Consider the following 16,313-nt stretch of genomic DNA (forward strand, 5'->3'; position numbering starts at 1 on the left):
CCCTTTTGGTATAAAGCAACACATGGATGTGCTGTGTGCAGTTTACTGGTATCACATTACATGCCCTCAAATATATATATATGTATATATATATGTATATATATATATATATATATATATATATATATATATATATATATATATATATATATATATATACTGTATATATATATATATATATATATATATATATATATATATATATATATATATATATATATATGTATATATCTATATATATATATATATATATATATATATATATATATATATATATATATATAGAGAGAGAGAGAGAGAGAGAGAGAGAGAGAGAGAGATTATGTATATACTGTAGATATATATATATATATAGATGTACAGTATAGATCATTTAGCACTGTGAAGACTTCACATCATGTTGCACTGCATCTACAGTATAAATCAACTCATTCCACAACAAAAATCACTGTCAGTTTTGTATTTAGTGTGCAGATTGCGCACAGTGCTCAGCCAGGTGTCGGGCAGATGGACGATAGCATTAAAGGCAACACATGTTTATGTATATTGTGCAGTAAGTGAGGCTTGCGGTGATTTAGATTTATTAAGCTATTTAATTTATTTGTATTTATTCCCTATTTAAATGGTCAACAATTTACTGATGATTGAACATGATGTTGATTATTTATTTCACTATTAAAATGTATTGTTTATTTAGATTGTCAGCAACTGCCTGATACTAAACATTACTTTGCTATAAAGTACTATAAAAATATTTGTTTTAATCTTTATTTTCTAAATGTTCATTTTTGAAATTGGTTGTATAATGTTTAATAGTGTTAAATATAATATATAACCCAAAGAATTATAACCACTATCTTGCCCGCCATATTGGTAATCTAGTGATTTTTTCTCCTCTAAAATTGGCATAGGTCTCCATAATCCCTTATCCCTCAGGAAATTATTTAATTACGAAAAAGTAGAATGATTACGATTGTTATTTCAATATACTCTCTCTCTCATCTGTTTGTTATTTTCCTTAAATGCTTTATCATTTAATTTAATCAATCCCCTCATTAAACCATAAATATGTTAGACATTGATTTCTGAACCCAATTTAAATTCAGCATGTGGTCGGACTCTAATAACATTTATGATAATAACTGTAGTGAACAGAGACATTTCCAGTGGTGGCAGACTGAACTAATGGTTTCCGTGTGCATCATCCAACTCATGCTATAAACAGCCCTGGGCTGGCGTACCTGTTTCCGTTATAAGCAGTCTTGTAGACAGGCGTCTGCTGGATCATCTCATCAGTGTAGATGGGCACGGCGGTCCGGACACACTCATGGGAGCACTGCAGGCTGTCGTTGTAGGCAGTGAATATGTCCACCTTACTGGGCACCCGGGCTGGGGTGAAGTCTGTCAGGTTTTGGCAGCTTTCTTCCTGCTGGTGGATCTTGCGCTGATGGCTATTGTGGCGGCCATTTCCCGACTGCGCACAGCTACAAAAACACGCACCAAAGACAAGAAACCAACATAAAATCATACCTTGTACCCTTCTCATCGTCTGCAAAAATGTCAGACAGCGTGAGCAGCTGCAGTTGAAGCCTTTGTGAGTAAAAAGTAAAGGAATCTTTCCTACCAGTTTTTAAGGACGAGTGTTGTGATCAAGGCTGCGATAACCATGATGAGAGACACAGTGATTGTGATTATCTGGTGAACGGCCAAACCTGCGGAAAGAAAGAAACACAAGAGAAATGATTACTTCAGTGGATGAAATGTTCTGCTCCTGTAGCCCACAGCAATGAGACATGGTTCAGGTTTTTATCAAGTTCACTTTAAAAGAGGAGGATGGCAAGCCAGAACATTTTTGCTCATCAGTGACACTGCTATTCATAATTTAGTGTAATATGAATTATTCCATTACAGTACAGCCGACTGTAATGGATAAGTTCAAGTTTTCTCTAGGCACTTATAAAACTTATCATTATTCTCATGTCTTTATTCACAGTTTTATTTTTCACTAAAAAAAAAGAATCCTGCAACAGCACATTCACACTCTGAGAGCTTTTTATAACCTTTCCTCGCCTCTGTGTAGATTTTGCCTGGAGGGTTTTTATTTAACCATAATGTGGGAGCAAGCTGTTTGATGATGGATCTCAAATAAAATATTTGATCAATAGGTAATTTAAGAGCTTTGAAAAGGGAGGCATGTTAATGCAGGTAGAGGCAGTGGTGAAAGTAGTTTTTATCATGTTGACCAGTAGTGTGCATAGCGCGTGCCAGGTGCGTTGCTAGCTAATGAAAACATTTGGAGCTGTAGCCCAGAAGTTAGAGCCCTTTTCAGATGGGGGTTCAGGGGTTTCTCACCCGAGAAATTTTTTAAATTACGCAGATGAACATGCAATTGTGACGTAGTTTGAGAAGGAAAGGTAAGACCTAGGGTCATGTGTGACTCCCATCGGGGCAGGCCTACTGAGTAGGTTAATGTTTCTGTTAAGTAAGGAAAGGACAGCACAGACCCCAGCTGCCAGAGACATTAGAACAGCCTACAGCCTCAGAAACACTGTCATGTACCGAGCCTATGTCAAGTGGACCGGGTTGAATCCAGTGCAGGTCTCCTAAAACTGTGCAAACTAGAAGACATCACTGCTCCGACAGACGTTTTCTCTCCAACCAGTGTTTGGGTTTTGGGTGTGCGTAGAATTTTAATAACCACTTAAAAAAAACTTTTTTAGGAGTTTTGTAGTCATGCCATTGTGGGAAAATAAATGAAAGTCAGGAGATTATCCCAGTGTGCCACCAGTCACGTATCTGTCACATATCTCAGAGTATCTCCTTTTTATACAGTCTATAAGTATCTCCCAGCAGGTGTGTTGTCATGCTGGAAGTGCAATTCTTTTCAGAGACAGTATATCATTCTTTCCGGTACAGCGGACCCCCTCGTAATCTGTAAGTGGTACGCAGTACCGGCCAGTACCAGCTTACTTTAACCCTCGGTAGAGGAATGAGGATAAACACATACACACCCATCAAAGCTGGTTATAATTGAGCTGTTCATGTTTTTCTTCAGTTTCTTTAGGACGCTGTTAGTGTTCATTATACTCTGAATTCAAAACTGTTTTAATTACAAAATAAAGACACATTTGCACAAAACTAGACAGTATTATTCTTTTTTTTCAACATTAATCAAACTTAACGTGAGCAACTTGGAGTGCAAAATTGAATGTCTCACATGCTGTCAAACTATAGCTGGTTAGTAACTATATAAATTTATATATATATATATATATATATATATATATATATATATATATATATCATCTCATCTCATCTTCAACCGCTTATCCGGGTTTGGGTCTTTTTTTTTCTCTTAGTGTCAACTGGATTTTAAATTGAATAAAACTAGTTTGAAAGTTCTGACTACTACTACTTAAAGCTGCAGTCAATGAGTTTTTAACACAATTAAAACGATCTTTCTACCACAACACCTAATTCAATCTTTAAAAATTCTTCAGTTACTTTTGGAAATCACTTGTCTAAAAAGAAAACATGTCACTTTAAAACCTGGTTCTCAAACTTTTTTCAATGATGTACCCCCTTTGGAATATTTTTTTTCAGCCAGGTACACTCTGACAACGAAACAAACTGTTTTTGTAGGGAAAAATAAAACTTTTCTAAAGCCTTTAAAATGCAAAAGAACTTGCTATGCTTCAGCCACAAATCGTGACTGTGTTCGTTGCGACAGTTTATGGCAGTTAAAACAGGAATGCTGAATATGAAATGGGGGATTAGGAATCATTTTTAAATGAATAGTACAACGATCTTTTTAAAATCTCATATACCCCACGCACTACTCCAAAGTACCCCCAGGGGTATGTGTACCCTCATTTGAGAAACACTGTTTTAAAAGATTGTTCGACTGTTACTCCCATTGTTTCCTTCTTCTAGAACGGTAGTGAAGAACAGGAGTCGAGTTTTCATTCAACCTAAATTATGACTTCAAACTGAATTATGCCAAATTATGCAGAGAGGCAAAGACAAATGTCCTCCTAAGTTACAATAGGACTGGCTGCTGACAAACAATCTAGCATTCAATGTCTAGTTTTGTGTGTGCTCACTCCACATCAAACACACCGCGGTTACATTACATTACATCATCATTACCAGCAAACTTCACAGAGAACAATGAGGGCAAAACAGCATCATCAATCTGCTTCACCATAATATTCTCTGGTCTAGCTCAGCTAAAACAAACACAAACCACTAACCCAACAGCACATAAGAGTGTTGTTCACAACCGGGTTGGTAACCGGTAGGCTACAGACAAGATTATTTTCACCATCCCTGTTCAACTGACTTTAGATAAGAGACACTTGACTGTCCTACTGTTATTACAGACGTGTGAACTAACCACAGACACTTAACTGTCCTATTGTTATTAAAGACACCTGAACTAACCAAAAACACTCAATGGTCCTTCCGTTATTGAAGACACCTTGAACTGACCATAGACACTTGCCATGGACTCACAGGAGCGCATCGCTGCAGAATGAATGGAATGCAGTTCGGGATTGTTCTAGTCCACTTTAACCCTCAATTGTTTGGTGCTGAGTAGGTAACGACCAGGAGTTTGTGGGCCAGAAAACCAAACAACATCACTCTGTAGCGCTGAGGAGAACTTATAGGGGTGATTTTTCTCTGTGAGTTTGTCCCTTCAAGTAACCCTTTATCCACTGTAATCATGCGAAAATATTGAATAGTGCTACTTAAGGGAACTATATACACCCTGCTACATCCTAGGGGAGCTAATTGATTTCAGTATTACTGTGGTTATTTGATGCTCTGTACTAGACAGAAAGAGTATCTCCAGCCAGGACTTCTCTGCAGGTCTCGAGCCAAACCAACCAACTGTTAATATTCATAACACACAGGCTGTTTAAGATCCACTTGCACTTGTCTGGCCCATCATAGAAAATCATTATTGGACAAATTAAAAGCCAATTACAGTGCTATCAAAAAACGACAACAGAGACACCGCTGGAGAAAATGATATATAGTTCATAAACACTGAGTGTCCAGTAGAGAATAAGCTCTTGTTAATCACGAGTCAAACCAGAGCAATGGAAACCACATTATCGTGCTCAGCTGTTTGGACAGTGAAAACACTATTCTTTATACGTAAGTGTGCAACCTTTCGCATGTTAACCAGCATGCAGATATGACTGAAGACCAAAGCTTCTCTGATTGCTCCCTTTGTGATTAAAGTACAAAAGCAGTGTTCTTATTTAAACTCTTAAGACTCCAGTGTGTGCTCATCTCTCACACTTGCCAGAGGACAGTAATCCACAAACAAGACTGTGCGCTACATGTCTAAAGTGAGGATTAGTGTGAGCCTATTCAGCTGTACTGTATGTTAGTGTTTGTGTGTGTGTGTGTGTGTGTGTGTGTGTGTGTGAGTGAGTGATAAAGCATGAGAGTGACGAGGACACAATGACACACTGCAGCAGGTGACATGCTGCAGGAGGGGAAAAAAACAAAAAAATGCCCACATAGGCCTTATACACCTCACCTCTCCATCAGCCAGCTGCCTAGCTGCTGATCCAAGACAATTTGTCTTCAGGAAGGCTCAAAAGGAAGTGCTTGGTCATTTTGGAAAACACACTGCCTCTCCTCTCCTCTCCTCTCCTCTCCTCTCCTCTCCTCTCCTCTCCTCTCCCCTCCTCTCCTCTCCTCTCCTCTCCTCTCCTCTCCTCTTCTCTCCTCTCCTCTCTGTTGATGCCCAGACAGCCAACTCTTAGATAATAAACTTCCGTGGGCATGGCCTTGCAGAAGGAAGGCCAGGTCAACCTTGGATTAATGATATCTCTGGCTGGCTCAGGGAAAACCTTACCTTCCCAGCGCAATCACAGTCCCCTGACTCGGCAAAGGCACATTAACTTATCTGGCAAGTCATTTGCATTTCCCTCATATCCCCTCTTTATTCTCCGTCGTCTTCCTTTCAGCTTGTCTTTGGATGACGTCAAGGCTGTTAAGTTGAAAGTGTTGGGTTGTAAATTAACATCTGTCCAAGTTCAGGCATAATAGAGCTTGCCCCTGACCTTGATCAATAGCTGAGGTCTGTGCAGAGAATTGTTTAATTCCCATTGATGTCAGAGTAAAGGGGAGCACCTACCAGTCAGGAAATTTCAAATGAAAAGCTGGAATCATTAAATCACATCATGGCACTGCATTAGGTTGCGCTCTGTCCCTCACCCTAATGGACACTCTTCTGCACATGCAAGGGAAACATCTGAGTGTAATACAAACTGCCATAGTAGTGCATGAAAAAGTCAACTGGTGAGTGTGACGCCAGTGAACACAGAACACACATGTGATTTCAGAGTAATCGGACTGGCTCAGCTGGTAAACAGGAGCATGCTGTGTGTTACATGATTTTAGGGTATTTAAGTCATTAAAGTTCCTTCAGGTTGCCAACTGAAGACAAAAATATGCAAACTCTCCTTGTACATCTTATTAATGAAAAGTAGAAATGCTGCCTTGTACTGTTGTATGCCTCCACCAGTCAGTCAAGTTGAGGTTTACATCCATGTCTGTCCAGACTTAAACATATGTAGTGAAGACTTTGAAGGAATTAAAAAAAGGTATTAAGTGTATCTTTCTTCCACTAGGCAGCACCAAAATTTAAAAAATTCCCTTTTCTGTTCCTGCGTAATGCTGTTGAAAAATGGGCAGAAACATTATGATGTCACAGTGAAGTTGACGTTTGAGCTTTTGGATATAAAATGGTATCACCTGATCATTCTTATCCTGTTAGACATTTTTTGTAATGTTGTTATAATAATAATACAAGATTTGTGAGGTCACAGTGCTCTTGACCTTTGGCCTCCAAAATCTGTTCATCCTTGAGTCAGAGTGGACATTTGTGTCAAATTTGAAGACATTACTTCCAGGGGTTTCTTAGATAACACGGTGATAAGACTGGGTATGGATGCACAGCCCAACAATGTGACATCCAGCAACACAAACACCAATGTTTAGGCTATTATAAGCTCATTTTTAGGGTAGTGCGTTTAAGGGTGCCGGGAGAAAAGAGTAGCTAATGACATAGGTGACAGATACGAATGCAGAGCGCAGTTAGAGTAGAGGGGAGGACATTTGGCCTGGCTCAATGAAACTCATTGTGTCCTGGCAGTCGATTGAAATATCACCTTTGGCAGTCACCTTGCTTTAGAGGTACTGGGTTAAGTTTTGTTTGGTCAAATCACTGCCAAACAAAGAGAGGCCGAGAGGAAGAGAGAAAGGACAGTTAGCGTTTGACCTCTGTGGCAGCAGAGTTTGAGCTCCCGCCCATGCTCCCCGCGTGAAATAAATGAGATTTTTTACCTTCACAGCCATGACAGTTGATAAACATGAACACGTCAAAGAAAAGCATGGTGGTTAAATGAAATATACTTTTAATGAAAAATAAGTGTGTGCATGTGCGTGTGCGTGTGCGTGTGCGTGTGCGTGTGTGTGTCTGTGTGCGTGTGCGTGTGCTTGTACGTGCGTGTGCGCATGCGTGTGCGTGTACGTGTGTGTGTGTGTGTGTGTGTGTGTGTGGTGGTGGTGATGATGGATATGTGGTTGTGGACTATCTGATGGATGAACACAATCTAGGGTCACTCATTCATTTCCTATGGTGGTCACAATGTTTGTAATTCAATGTATGTCCCTAAAAGGTTGGTGGAGACCAAAACAACTCTCAAATGAGAGTTAATATTGGATTTTGAGTTAAATCACACCATTATGCTAACACTTTTGCAATAACAACTACGGTTGCAGCCTGCAGATTCCTACAGGTGTCCATGAAGTGTTTTATGCTGCCTGAAGTTTAATCTTGAAGCTACAGAGTCACCGAAAATGTTTATTATTCTTTGAACGAAACACATTTCTTGAGTTGTGTAGTGGCTGTTTATTATAAAATACATTATGCTGTATTATACTTTATACTGCTGTATCTATCTTTAAACCCTACGCGAAGGTGCCATTTGATATATGGTTTTGTTAGTTATATGGAAACATCAGTATCAAAATGAAAAACAAGCAAAAATAGTATTAGTGGCTGTTTAACGGAAATAGGATGGTCTCCAAGTGTTTTGCAATAAATCTTTATTTATTGATTTGATTTTAGTTTTTTGTAAACTTAATTTCCACAGATTACAAATATGTGAGTAAGGCATGGTTGTTCCCTTCTTTCAAACAATTTAACCCGGCCTTCTGCCAGTTTGTGGCTGTTTAACATCGTAATGATGGAACATGTGGGCAAGTTGCAGTCTCTGTGTGTGTGTGTGTGTGTGTGTGTGTGTGTGTGTGTGTGTGTGTGTGTGTGTGTGTGTGTGTGTGTGTGTGTGTGTGTGTGTGTGTGTGTGTGTGTGTGTGTGTGTGTGTGTGTGTGTGTGTGTGTGTGTGCGTGCGTGCATGCATGCGTGCGTGTGTGTTAAAGAGTACGGTATCTCTGATTCCCAGCCCTAATTTAAACACATACATAAAAAAAATAAAACAATCCACATAGTAGCATCAACAAGGGAATAGACATCGCAAAGCAAACCATTGCCATGTTTCATGTTAAATTAACTAATGTGTATATTGTTACAGCCAGACAAATCATGTGGTAACCAAACACAGGACAGGCACGACACGGTTGACACGACAGTTCAACCTCAGTGTCAAGCCCTTTACATAGATGTTTTTGACCTCTAATCTCCTGACTGTCTATCTATAATTTACATGTTAAATGATATGGCATCTGAACTGCAGTCAGTTTGTCTTTTGAGTAACAACGCCACAGTAATATGGACAAATGATGCGGAAAAGAGAATTTCTATTTAATCACTATGCATGTACAGTATGTTAGAGTTATTGTCAGTCTTTAGTTGTGTGTGTGTGTGTGTGTGTGTGTGTGTGTGTGTGTGTGTGTGTGTGTTTGTGTGTGTGTCTGTGTGTGTTTGTGTGTCATGGTGAACCCTATCAGGCATCCATTGCAAAGAGCCATTTAGGGCTAATGGAGCCTACACCCACACAGTGATGGCTTAAAAGCTCCTGAAAAATGTGGGAAAGGCCCTCATTTGCAAAACAGAGTTTGTCTTATAGAGGTTGAGCCACCTCACTCCCACACAGCACAGAGCACATTTGCAGGCATATTCAATACACGCTAATACACTGTATGACCCGCCCAAGATAGCCTCTCCTACAGCAGGCACCTGAGCGGGGCAGGTTGGTGGAAGACTTCCGTCAAAGGCAGCGCACTGATAGTTGGGAATTACCAATTAACGTTGGTGTCCAAGTGTCAATCTAGGCCGATTCGAGTCACCAATAAATCTAAAACACTTACTGAAGAAGAGATAGGGGAGAGAGGCACACAGAGAGGGGGTGAGTTGGGAGGGAGGGATCCGAAACAATTACTCTTACATGCCTTTTCACTCAGTGTCAAAGGCAGCGCTCCATAATTCAGCCTGGATGGAAAAAGCTAAAATGGCCTGAAAAAAAGGGTCACAGAAGTATACTGCTTCAGTAATGGCATCCCTCTACAGAGAGACACACTGAACACACAGAAGCTCCCTGTTCCCTGTTAACAACAGACAAATGGAAATGACTGTAATTTCAGGTGGCTGTAAAATGACATTGCTACGGCTGCAGTTTCAATCACCCGTCAAATATATATATATATTTATATATTTATTTAGTTTAAAAAAAACAGGTCATATTAACATTCTGCTCATTCCCTTCTGATTGACAGAAACAGTCTCAGTCAACATCTGCACGTCTCTTCCTTCAGGCAGATGTGTGATGAAGAAAGAGTTGAGCAGCGGAGGAGCAGAGGGTGAAGCAGCATCTGCTCAGTCCGCCCCTTCGTCTCCTCTTGGCTCAGTTTCTGTAAATCAGGGAAAGGGGGTTTGACTCTGCACGGCTGTCACCAGAAATAAGCATTTAAGTCCAGATTTAACGCTCGAGAAGAGGAGATTCATTTTTACCCACTTTATTGAGAGTCAATACAGAGAGTAATGGCACATATATTGGATTTCCATGGTAACCGTTGGGAAAAGTGGTTGAGGAGGCTGTATTGTACGCCTCTACAGGTCCACTGCAGGTCAAAACACTGCATCACAATGTTCACTGAGCTAGCTTCTTTAAAAATAGATTCCTTCCTGAGACACTTAACATACATTTTACATGTGCTCACTTTGCTCTACAGCGGCTGTACACTTACTTATTTACATGCATTTGACCCCCGGTACCGTTCAGGAACTTCAGAATGTGTGGATGTGAATTGTTGCCGGATGGACCTGTTCATTTGAACACTTCCCGATACATCACATCTTTAAACATCCTGAACGTGTCTGTTTCAGCCACAGGACAGAAGTGCTCAACAGTATCTACCTTGCTTACTTACACAAGCCTGTGACATCTAACCTAGCGACTCTCAGGCGTCTAACAAGGCCTGAGTTATCAGTTGTGTCTTTAATGACTAGACTTTTAATCATTTCATATCCATAATGGAGCTGACAGCTCCATCTGCGTAGTGTAGAGGCGGGTCGCAGTTACTAGCAGCACAATCACCGGGAACAATCAGTGAGCATCTGGAGGCACCACAGCTATAAGCCCCCACCCCCCTTCCCCTCCACCTCCTGTAGGATAATGATGGCCAGAGTGCTGTGAGAGCAGCATCAACAGGAGGCCTACAGACAAACAACAATCCAAAAAGGCTGAGATGTGCACACGATACAGTCTGACACTGAAGATGCACACTGTTATCACGTTGTCTGAACACAGGACATTACGCATTATATTGAAATTGATAACCACTGAAGTTGGACTGACTATGGTTACGTACGACTATGACCTGCTGAGTTATTTTAGCATGTGCTGCCTCACATTATCTTTTGTAAAATTAGGTATTTATCTTTTTTTATTTCCCTGTTGAAAAGCCGTGTAGCCACAGATAGAGAGGGAAGTAGAAGAGCCGTGTAAAAATAGAATTGAGCCACGTACAAATTTATATATCTGTGTGAAAAGAAACTGAACCTAGTTGAAACTATTTAATCCAGACAGAAAGCAGTTATTATTCTCTAAAGGCCTTTTAAAGGATCATGAGCAACACGTCTTTGTAATGGAAAAGGGTGTGAACTTTTCTGCAGTAACAGAAAGACTTGTCCCTTTTGTTGTCCTGCAGTATCAGGGCCAACAGTGTGTGGGAGTAAAGACACAGCCTGCAGACAGTCAATAAGTGCAACACAGACAAGCTGTGGCGAGCTGTCATGTACTTTCGGTGTCAGTATGTAGTTGGTTTCCAATCAAACCAAACTGTGTGGCAAAAGACAAACTAATGAAACAAACAGATATTTTCAAATTAGATAGAAAGCCCACACTGGAGTTTAAATAGAAAGGTTTTGACCTTCATCAGGCATTATAGGTATATAACTTATTTTTTTTCACAACTGCTGAATGTTGTCATGTTGCTGAAATTACGATTAAAATATTTAAAGGCAAGGTTTTGCAGACTTGTTATAAAGCTTATTCCCCAAAACACACTAACTGATACAAACACAACAGTCAGAATACTTCACAGTCAAGATTCTTCCAAATAATCATCATTTAACCAGACAAAAAGTAGATCTGATCTGCACTGGAAAAACGTTTATATGTCCAAATCAAAGGGTTTACAAAGCATCAATTTACAGCAATAATAATACAACTGCCTGACCACAGTAACCAACAAAGCTACAACATACCCTATTCGATATACTTACTGGCACCATACACATGGGGATATTATGAATCAAATGAGTGAGTGAACATGTTGAAAATCCTGTGTGCAGTGGTAAAAACAGGTGATTTAATGAGGAGACTCAGATTTTAACTGTTGGGCGAAACGGGTTTGTGTTACTGTGGATCATCTGACTTAATGTGAGGAGACATTTACATTCACCTTTCCTCTGAAGCTTAGCGTTTCATTTCTGTCTTCATGGTGAAACAGATGCAACAGGCCAGATGTCACAGATGCACCCTCACACACACACATGCACACATGCCTTACGTGGCTGACACAAAGTACACTAATAGCTTGAATTTGTGCTGGTTGCCTACAGTATTGATGAGTCATAGTGAATGAGTGCACGCAGACCGTTTATTGAAGGGTGAATGCTGTGATAGCACTGAAGAGCCTGAAGAGCAATGACATTCATTTTCTGAGCTGCAGTGGCTGAAGCATTCATGTGAAAATACAAGTACTATTTCTCCCCAATACATATATTCTAATTTAGTTGTAAAAGGAAACACAAATAGGCCATGATTATGTTGTTTGTACAGATAATCAAAACAACAGACCTCACTGTTCTGAACAGGATAATGATAGGTGTTTTTTTGTAACTGATGGCCCAACTGAGTAAGCAGTTTTAACTCTTTTTGATAACGTTTTTATTCTCATTGTTGTTATTTTTATCATTATATAGAAAAAAAGACTAGGCTGAAACCTAGTATGTGACTGGAATGGAAGCTTGTTCGGTCAACGTGCTCAGCTGTCTGTCTGTCAGTGATGATGTTATGTGGATTCCTGGTTTTAAATGTTCATCTGTAGTGGTCTCAGTAAAATATGTTTGTTGTTCACTAAATTAACATATCACATGACAAGATTGCTTTAATTTAATGAACTTGACGATGCAATATTCATGCTATTTTCAATAGTGTGCTGTTTTGGATTACCCATCCAAAGTGTAAAGTGTAATTAATGTCGAGGCATGATTATTTTTTCTTTGTGAAATTTTATTCTGTTCATTCCTCGGGGGGCCTTTCATGTCAGTGCATTAAAACATTATCACGGAAGTGCATCAGCTGATTGATCGACGATGGCGGAGGCTTTTTCAATTCAATTCAACTTCTACCAGCTGACTGTGCGCCAATTTCCTCTAAGGGGAACTGCATCACTCACTCCGACCAATGCTGTTATTTCAACACTCAGTGACAGTTTTGTGTTCTTAGGGCGGGTCGTACATTGTCCAGTCCAGTCCAAAAAAAATCGGTAGTCCATAAAAAAGAGTAAATGTTGGTTAAAGTTTCTGTTTCTGTTGTACATCAGCACATTTAGACTGAAACTGGCTGAACTGAAACTCTGATAACTGGGACTAATCAAATAGTGAGAAAGTATGGCCGTATTTAAGGCGCATGACTTTTGCATGTTTTGAACTCTGCGAACATTTCAACACTCATATTGGAATGTATAAGCATGGCCTTGAACATAAATAGATCTTACATCATTCACCTGAGATGTTTGTCACGGTTAAGTTGGCACAGTAAACCTGGAGAACGACAGGGCACAACAATGGAAAGAAGGCCACCGAACAGCTGGGTGCCAAAAGCGCACAGTTTATACCTCAACATCCTGTAGATTAATGACTAAAAGTCTTCGCATGCATGAAAGCAAACATACATAATGCATACACAGTCTTTGAACCGGTTATGCATTTTTCAGTGCAATACATCTCAATTATCATGGCATTGTGTGCATGAGCATTGTGCACCAGCCTAACTCCTACTCTCAGGAGCCTCAAATGGTAGTTGACACGCCACAGTTTGAATCTATTAAAGCAAGAAGCAGAAAAACTCTTTCAGACAAAGCAGCTCTTTGTCTTCAGCACTGACAGATATGATGTCTTACTGAGGCAGAGGCAGCTGTTTAATGATATCAATCAACTGTGTATTTGGTAACCAATACTGACCCCTTAATCCACTAAAATATGCTTCTTAAAATTATGTTTATATTTCAGGCAAATATATGAAGAGCTCTTTTCCAAAACGAGATAAAAGCCAAATTTAAAAAAAAATGAGTTTGTAATGCCACTTTGCTGTAGACAGGACCTATTCGCTGCTTCATCAATGTTTCATCCCAAATCGCTTTATTTTCTTGTTTAAAATGGTCTCAAGATGAAGTTCCTTTCCTATCCGCGACAAGCGCCAAATCTATTTTTAGCCTAAATGCGATACGTCCCCTCAAACAATCAGAATTCAATGAGCCTTCTATGCGATTCAACATGGCGGCGCTCTGAAGCACGAGAGTTTTTTGTTTGTCCGTCTGTTCAACATGTTCAGACTGAGCCAATAAACAATTTTGACAAGATAAATTGAATATTAACCAAATGTGTGGGTCTTGGTAAAAAAAATAATTTTCCTGAAAACTATTAAAATGGATTTATAGCGTTTTGGAAAAGAGCTCCTCATATTTTACATGCTTCTATGGAGGGATGACTTGAGCACTTTTTTCTGAATGATAGCCGACCCTGGTTAACCAATCATTAACTATTTATAGACAAGCTGTCACCTGAGTCCCAGTTTACCCATCAGGGAGAGAGTAGTTGGGACATATTTTTCAGCGCAGTTTTGTATCGGTCACACAGTCACAATGCTTCTGCATAGTCGTAGAAGCAAGCAGCCCCTTTCCTGGAACATTCACGCAACTGAAGTGTATGTGCGAGCCTGTTGCCACTGCTTGCAACTGCAAGGTTGATGTAATGGCTTGTGTCTCGTAGCTTTCGCTACTGCAACGGCAGGTTGCATTTTAAGTTATTTTCTTTTTCTTCTGCTGAGTTCATGGCTCTCACAATGGACTGTGTGATGTTACAGTGGAGAGGTACGGAGCAGCACACAGTATGCTCCAATAAAAAGCAAGTGTGGGGAGTTTTTTTAAATAATGTATTTTTACATTACAGCTATTTGACTGATTCACTGAACTTAAAACTCTCGTAACAGGTAAATGGTTAATTATAAACACCCCTTCTATTTTTCTATTCTGAGGTTACATTATAACATTTCACCTGATATTTGATATCAAAAGGAAAGTGTCAATGTACCCTAGAAGTATTCATTGATTAACCATATCGTAGCCTTGTTATCACACTGGTGAGTACAATGTTTTCTTATAGAAGAACTGATAGAAGTGATAGGCTCAAGTAGTAATTAATCACAATCATCCTCTAATCAGGGGTGGGTGGTTACAAGTGCACACACAGGTAAAAAAAAAAGTAGTTTTCATGTTCCTTTTTTAAACTACTGAACTTCTACTTCTACTTTCAGCAAGAAACATGCTTTTTACTTGGCCACATTTGCCATTTATACCCTTGTTACAACTAATCTGCTGTAAATGCAGGGATTGAGTGTAGGGGGAGAGCCCAGGAGTTGCCAGCTGCCTGGAGGAAAAAGAATCAGCACCTGTGTTTTGACCTCTACAATGAAGGAGAAAACCTCAAAACAATAGGCAGTTTCCCACCAGTGCCTTTAACCAATGTCAGACAGAAAATGAAAAGTTCAGACTGATATTGAATGTAATGTACACATTCACATCTTCAAAGACAAAGCAGGAAAGATAAGAAACAGAGAAAAAGTGAAACACCTCTGCTTCAGCAATACTTTCATTTCATCAGCAGTCCAACGCTGTCTTTCGGAGTGGTAATTATGTCTAGCCTTGGGGCCAATATGAGGCAGACACAGGTTAATGTGTTGTGAAGGTAAAAGGAAAGTTTTCTGCGGCATTTAAGCACCTGGGCTTTGCTTTGAAAAGTGATTCTATTCATCTGCTCTGATGAGACACAGCCTGCTTATTGATGAAATAATGCACCTTTTTTTTCCTTCTCAACACTGGCAACTGATTTCCTCCAGGATACGTATAATCATCATGTTGAATCACTGTTGGTCTCTCATCCACCTCCCAATTAAAAGAAAATGAAGAGATCACAACATCGCTGACAAGACAATTACATACTGCCACTTCATTTTACATTCACTACATATACCTCAGTCACCTCAATACAACATGTATTTAACATGAAAGCAACTCTAACCTTTCTGACTTTTCTGATAAAAGTCTGACCAATTATTTTATTCGGTTTGAATAAAAATATTTGCAGAGCTTTCTGCATGTCATCTGTCGCTCTGTTTCACTTGCGCTGCTCATGCTGAGTTCCAGTGCCATGGGAAGTCCGAAATTTTGGACCTGGAATACCTGTCAAAGTGAAACCTACTACTAGCGAATTTGGGGTAGGTCGATCACCCTCAAATCAATAGTAGGAGGTTCCACTTTAACAGGTGTTCCAGTGCAAAACTTTGGACTTCCCATGGCACTGGAGTACAGGGTTTCTCTCGTGGCACATGTCGGGGGAGGAGGGAGCGTCAGAGTTCAGGCAGGGGGAAGAGGGTGGGACTTTCACTGTGAGACTATTAAGACCTACTTTTATACTAATTTTTGTTTCTGCAAAAGAGCTTCGTTTTCACAATTAAAGTTTTCTCTGACACCATCTTGTTGC

At 39.7% G+C, this 16,313-nt stretch overlaps 1 protein-coding gene across 1 annotated transcript in view; it reads right to left on the minus strand.

Annotated features, from left to right (window-relative positions):
* Window positions 1-16,313, minus strand: part of ajap1 (adherens junctions associated protein 1) — a gene marked incomplete at its 3' end in the record, with an annotated part of 51,977 nt that overhangs the window by 1,505 nt on the left and 34,159 nt on the right. The window contains exons 3-4 of the mRNA XM_083919433.1: window positions 1,625-1,712; window positions 1,242-1,484 (exon numbers count right to left, since the gene is read on the minus strand). Of these exons, the coding sequence (XP_083775559.1) occupies window positions 1,242-1,484; window positions 1,625-1,712 (331 nt within the window). The remainder of the gene's footprint in view (window positions 1-1,241; window positions 1,485-1,624; window positions 1,713-16,313) is intronic.

This window comes from Echiichthys vipera (assembly GCF_963691815.1).
Source record: "Echiichthys vipera genome assembly, chromosome: 9".
Classification (NCBI taxonomy): Eukaryota; Metazoa; Chordata; class Actinopteri; order Perciformes; family Trachinidae; genus Echiichthys; species Echiichthys vipera.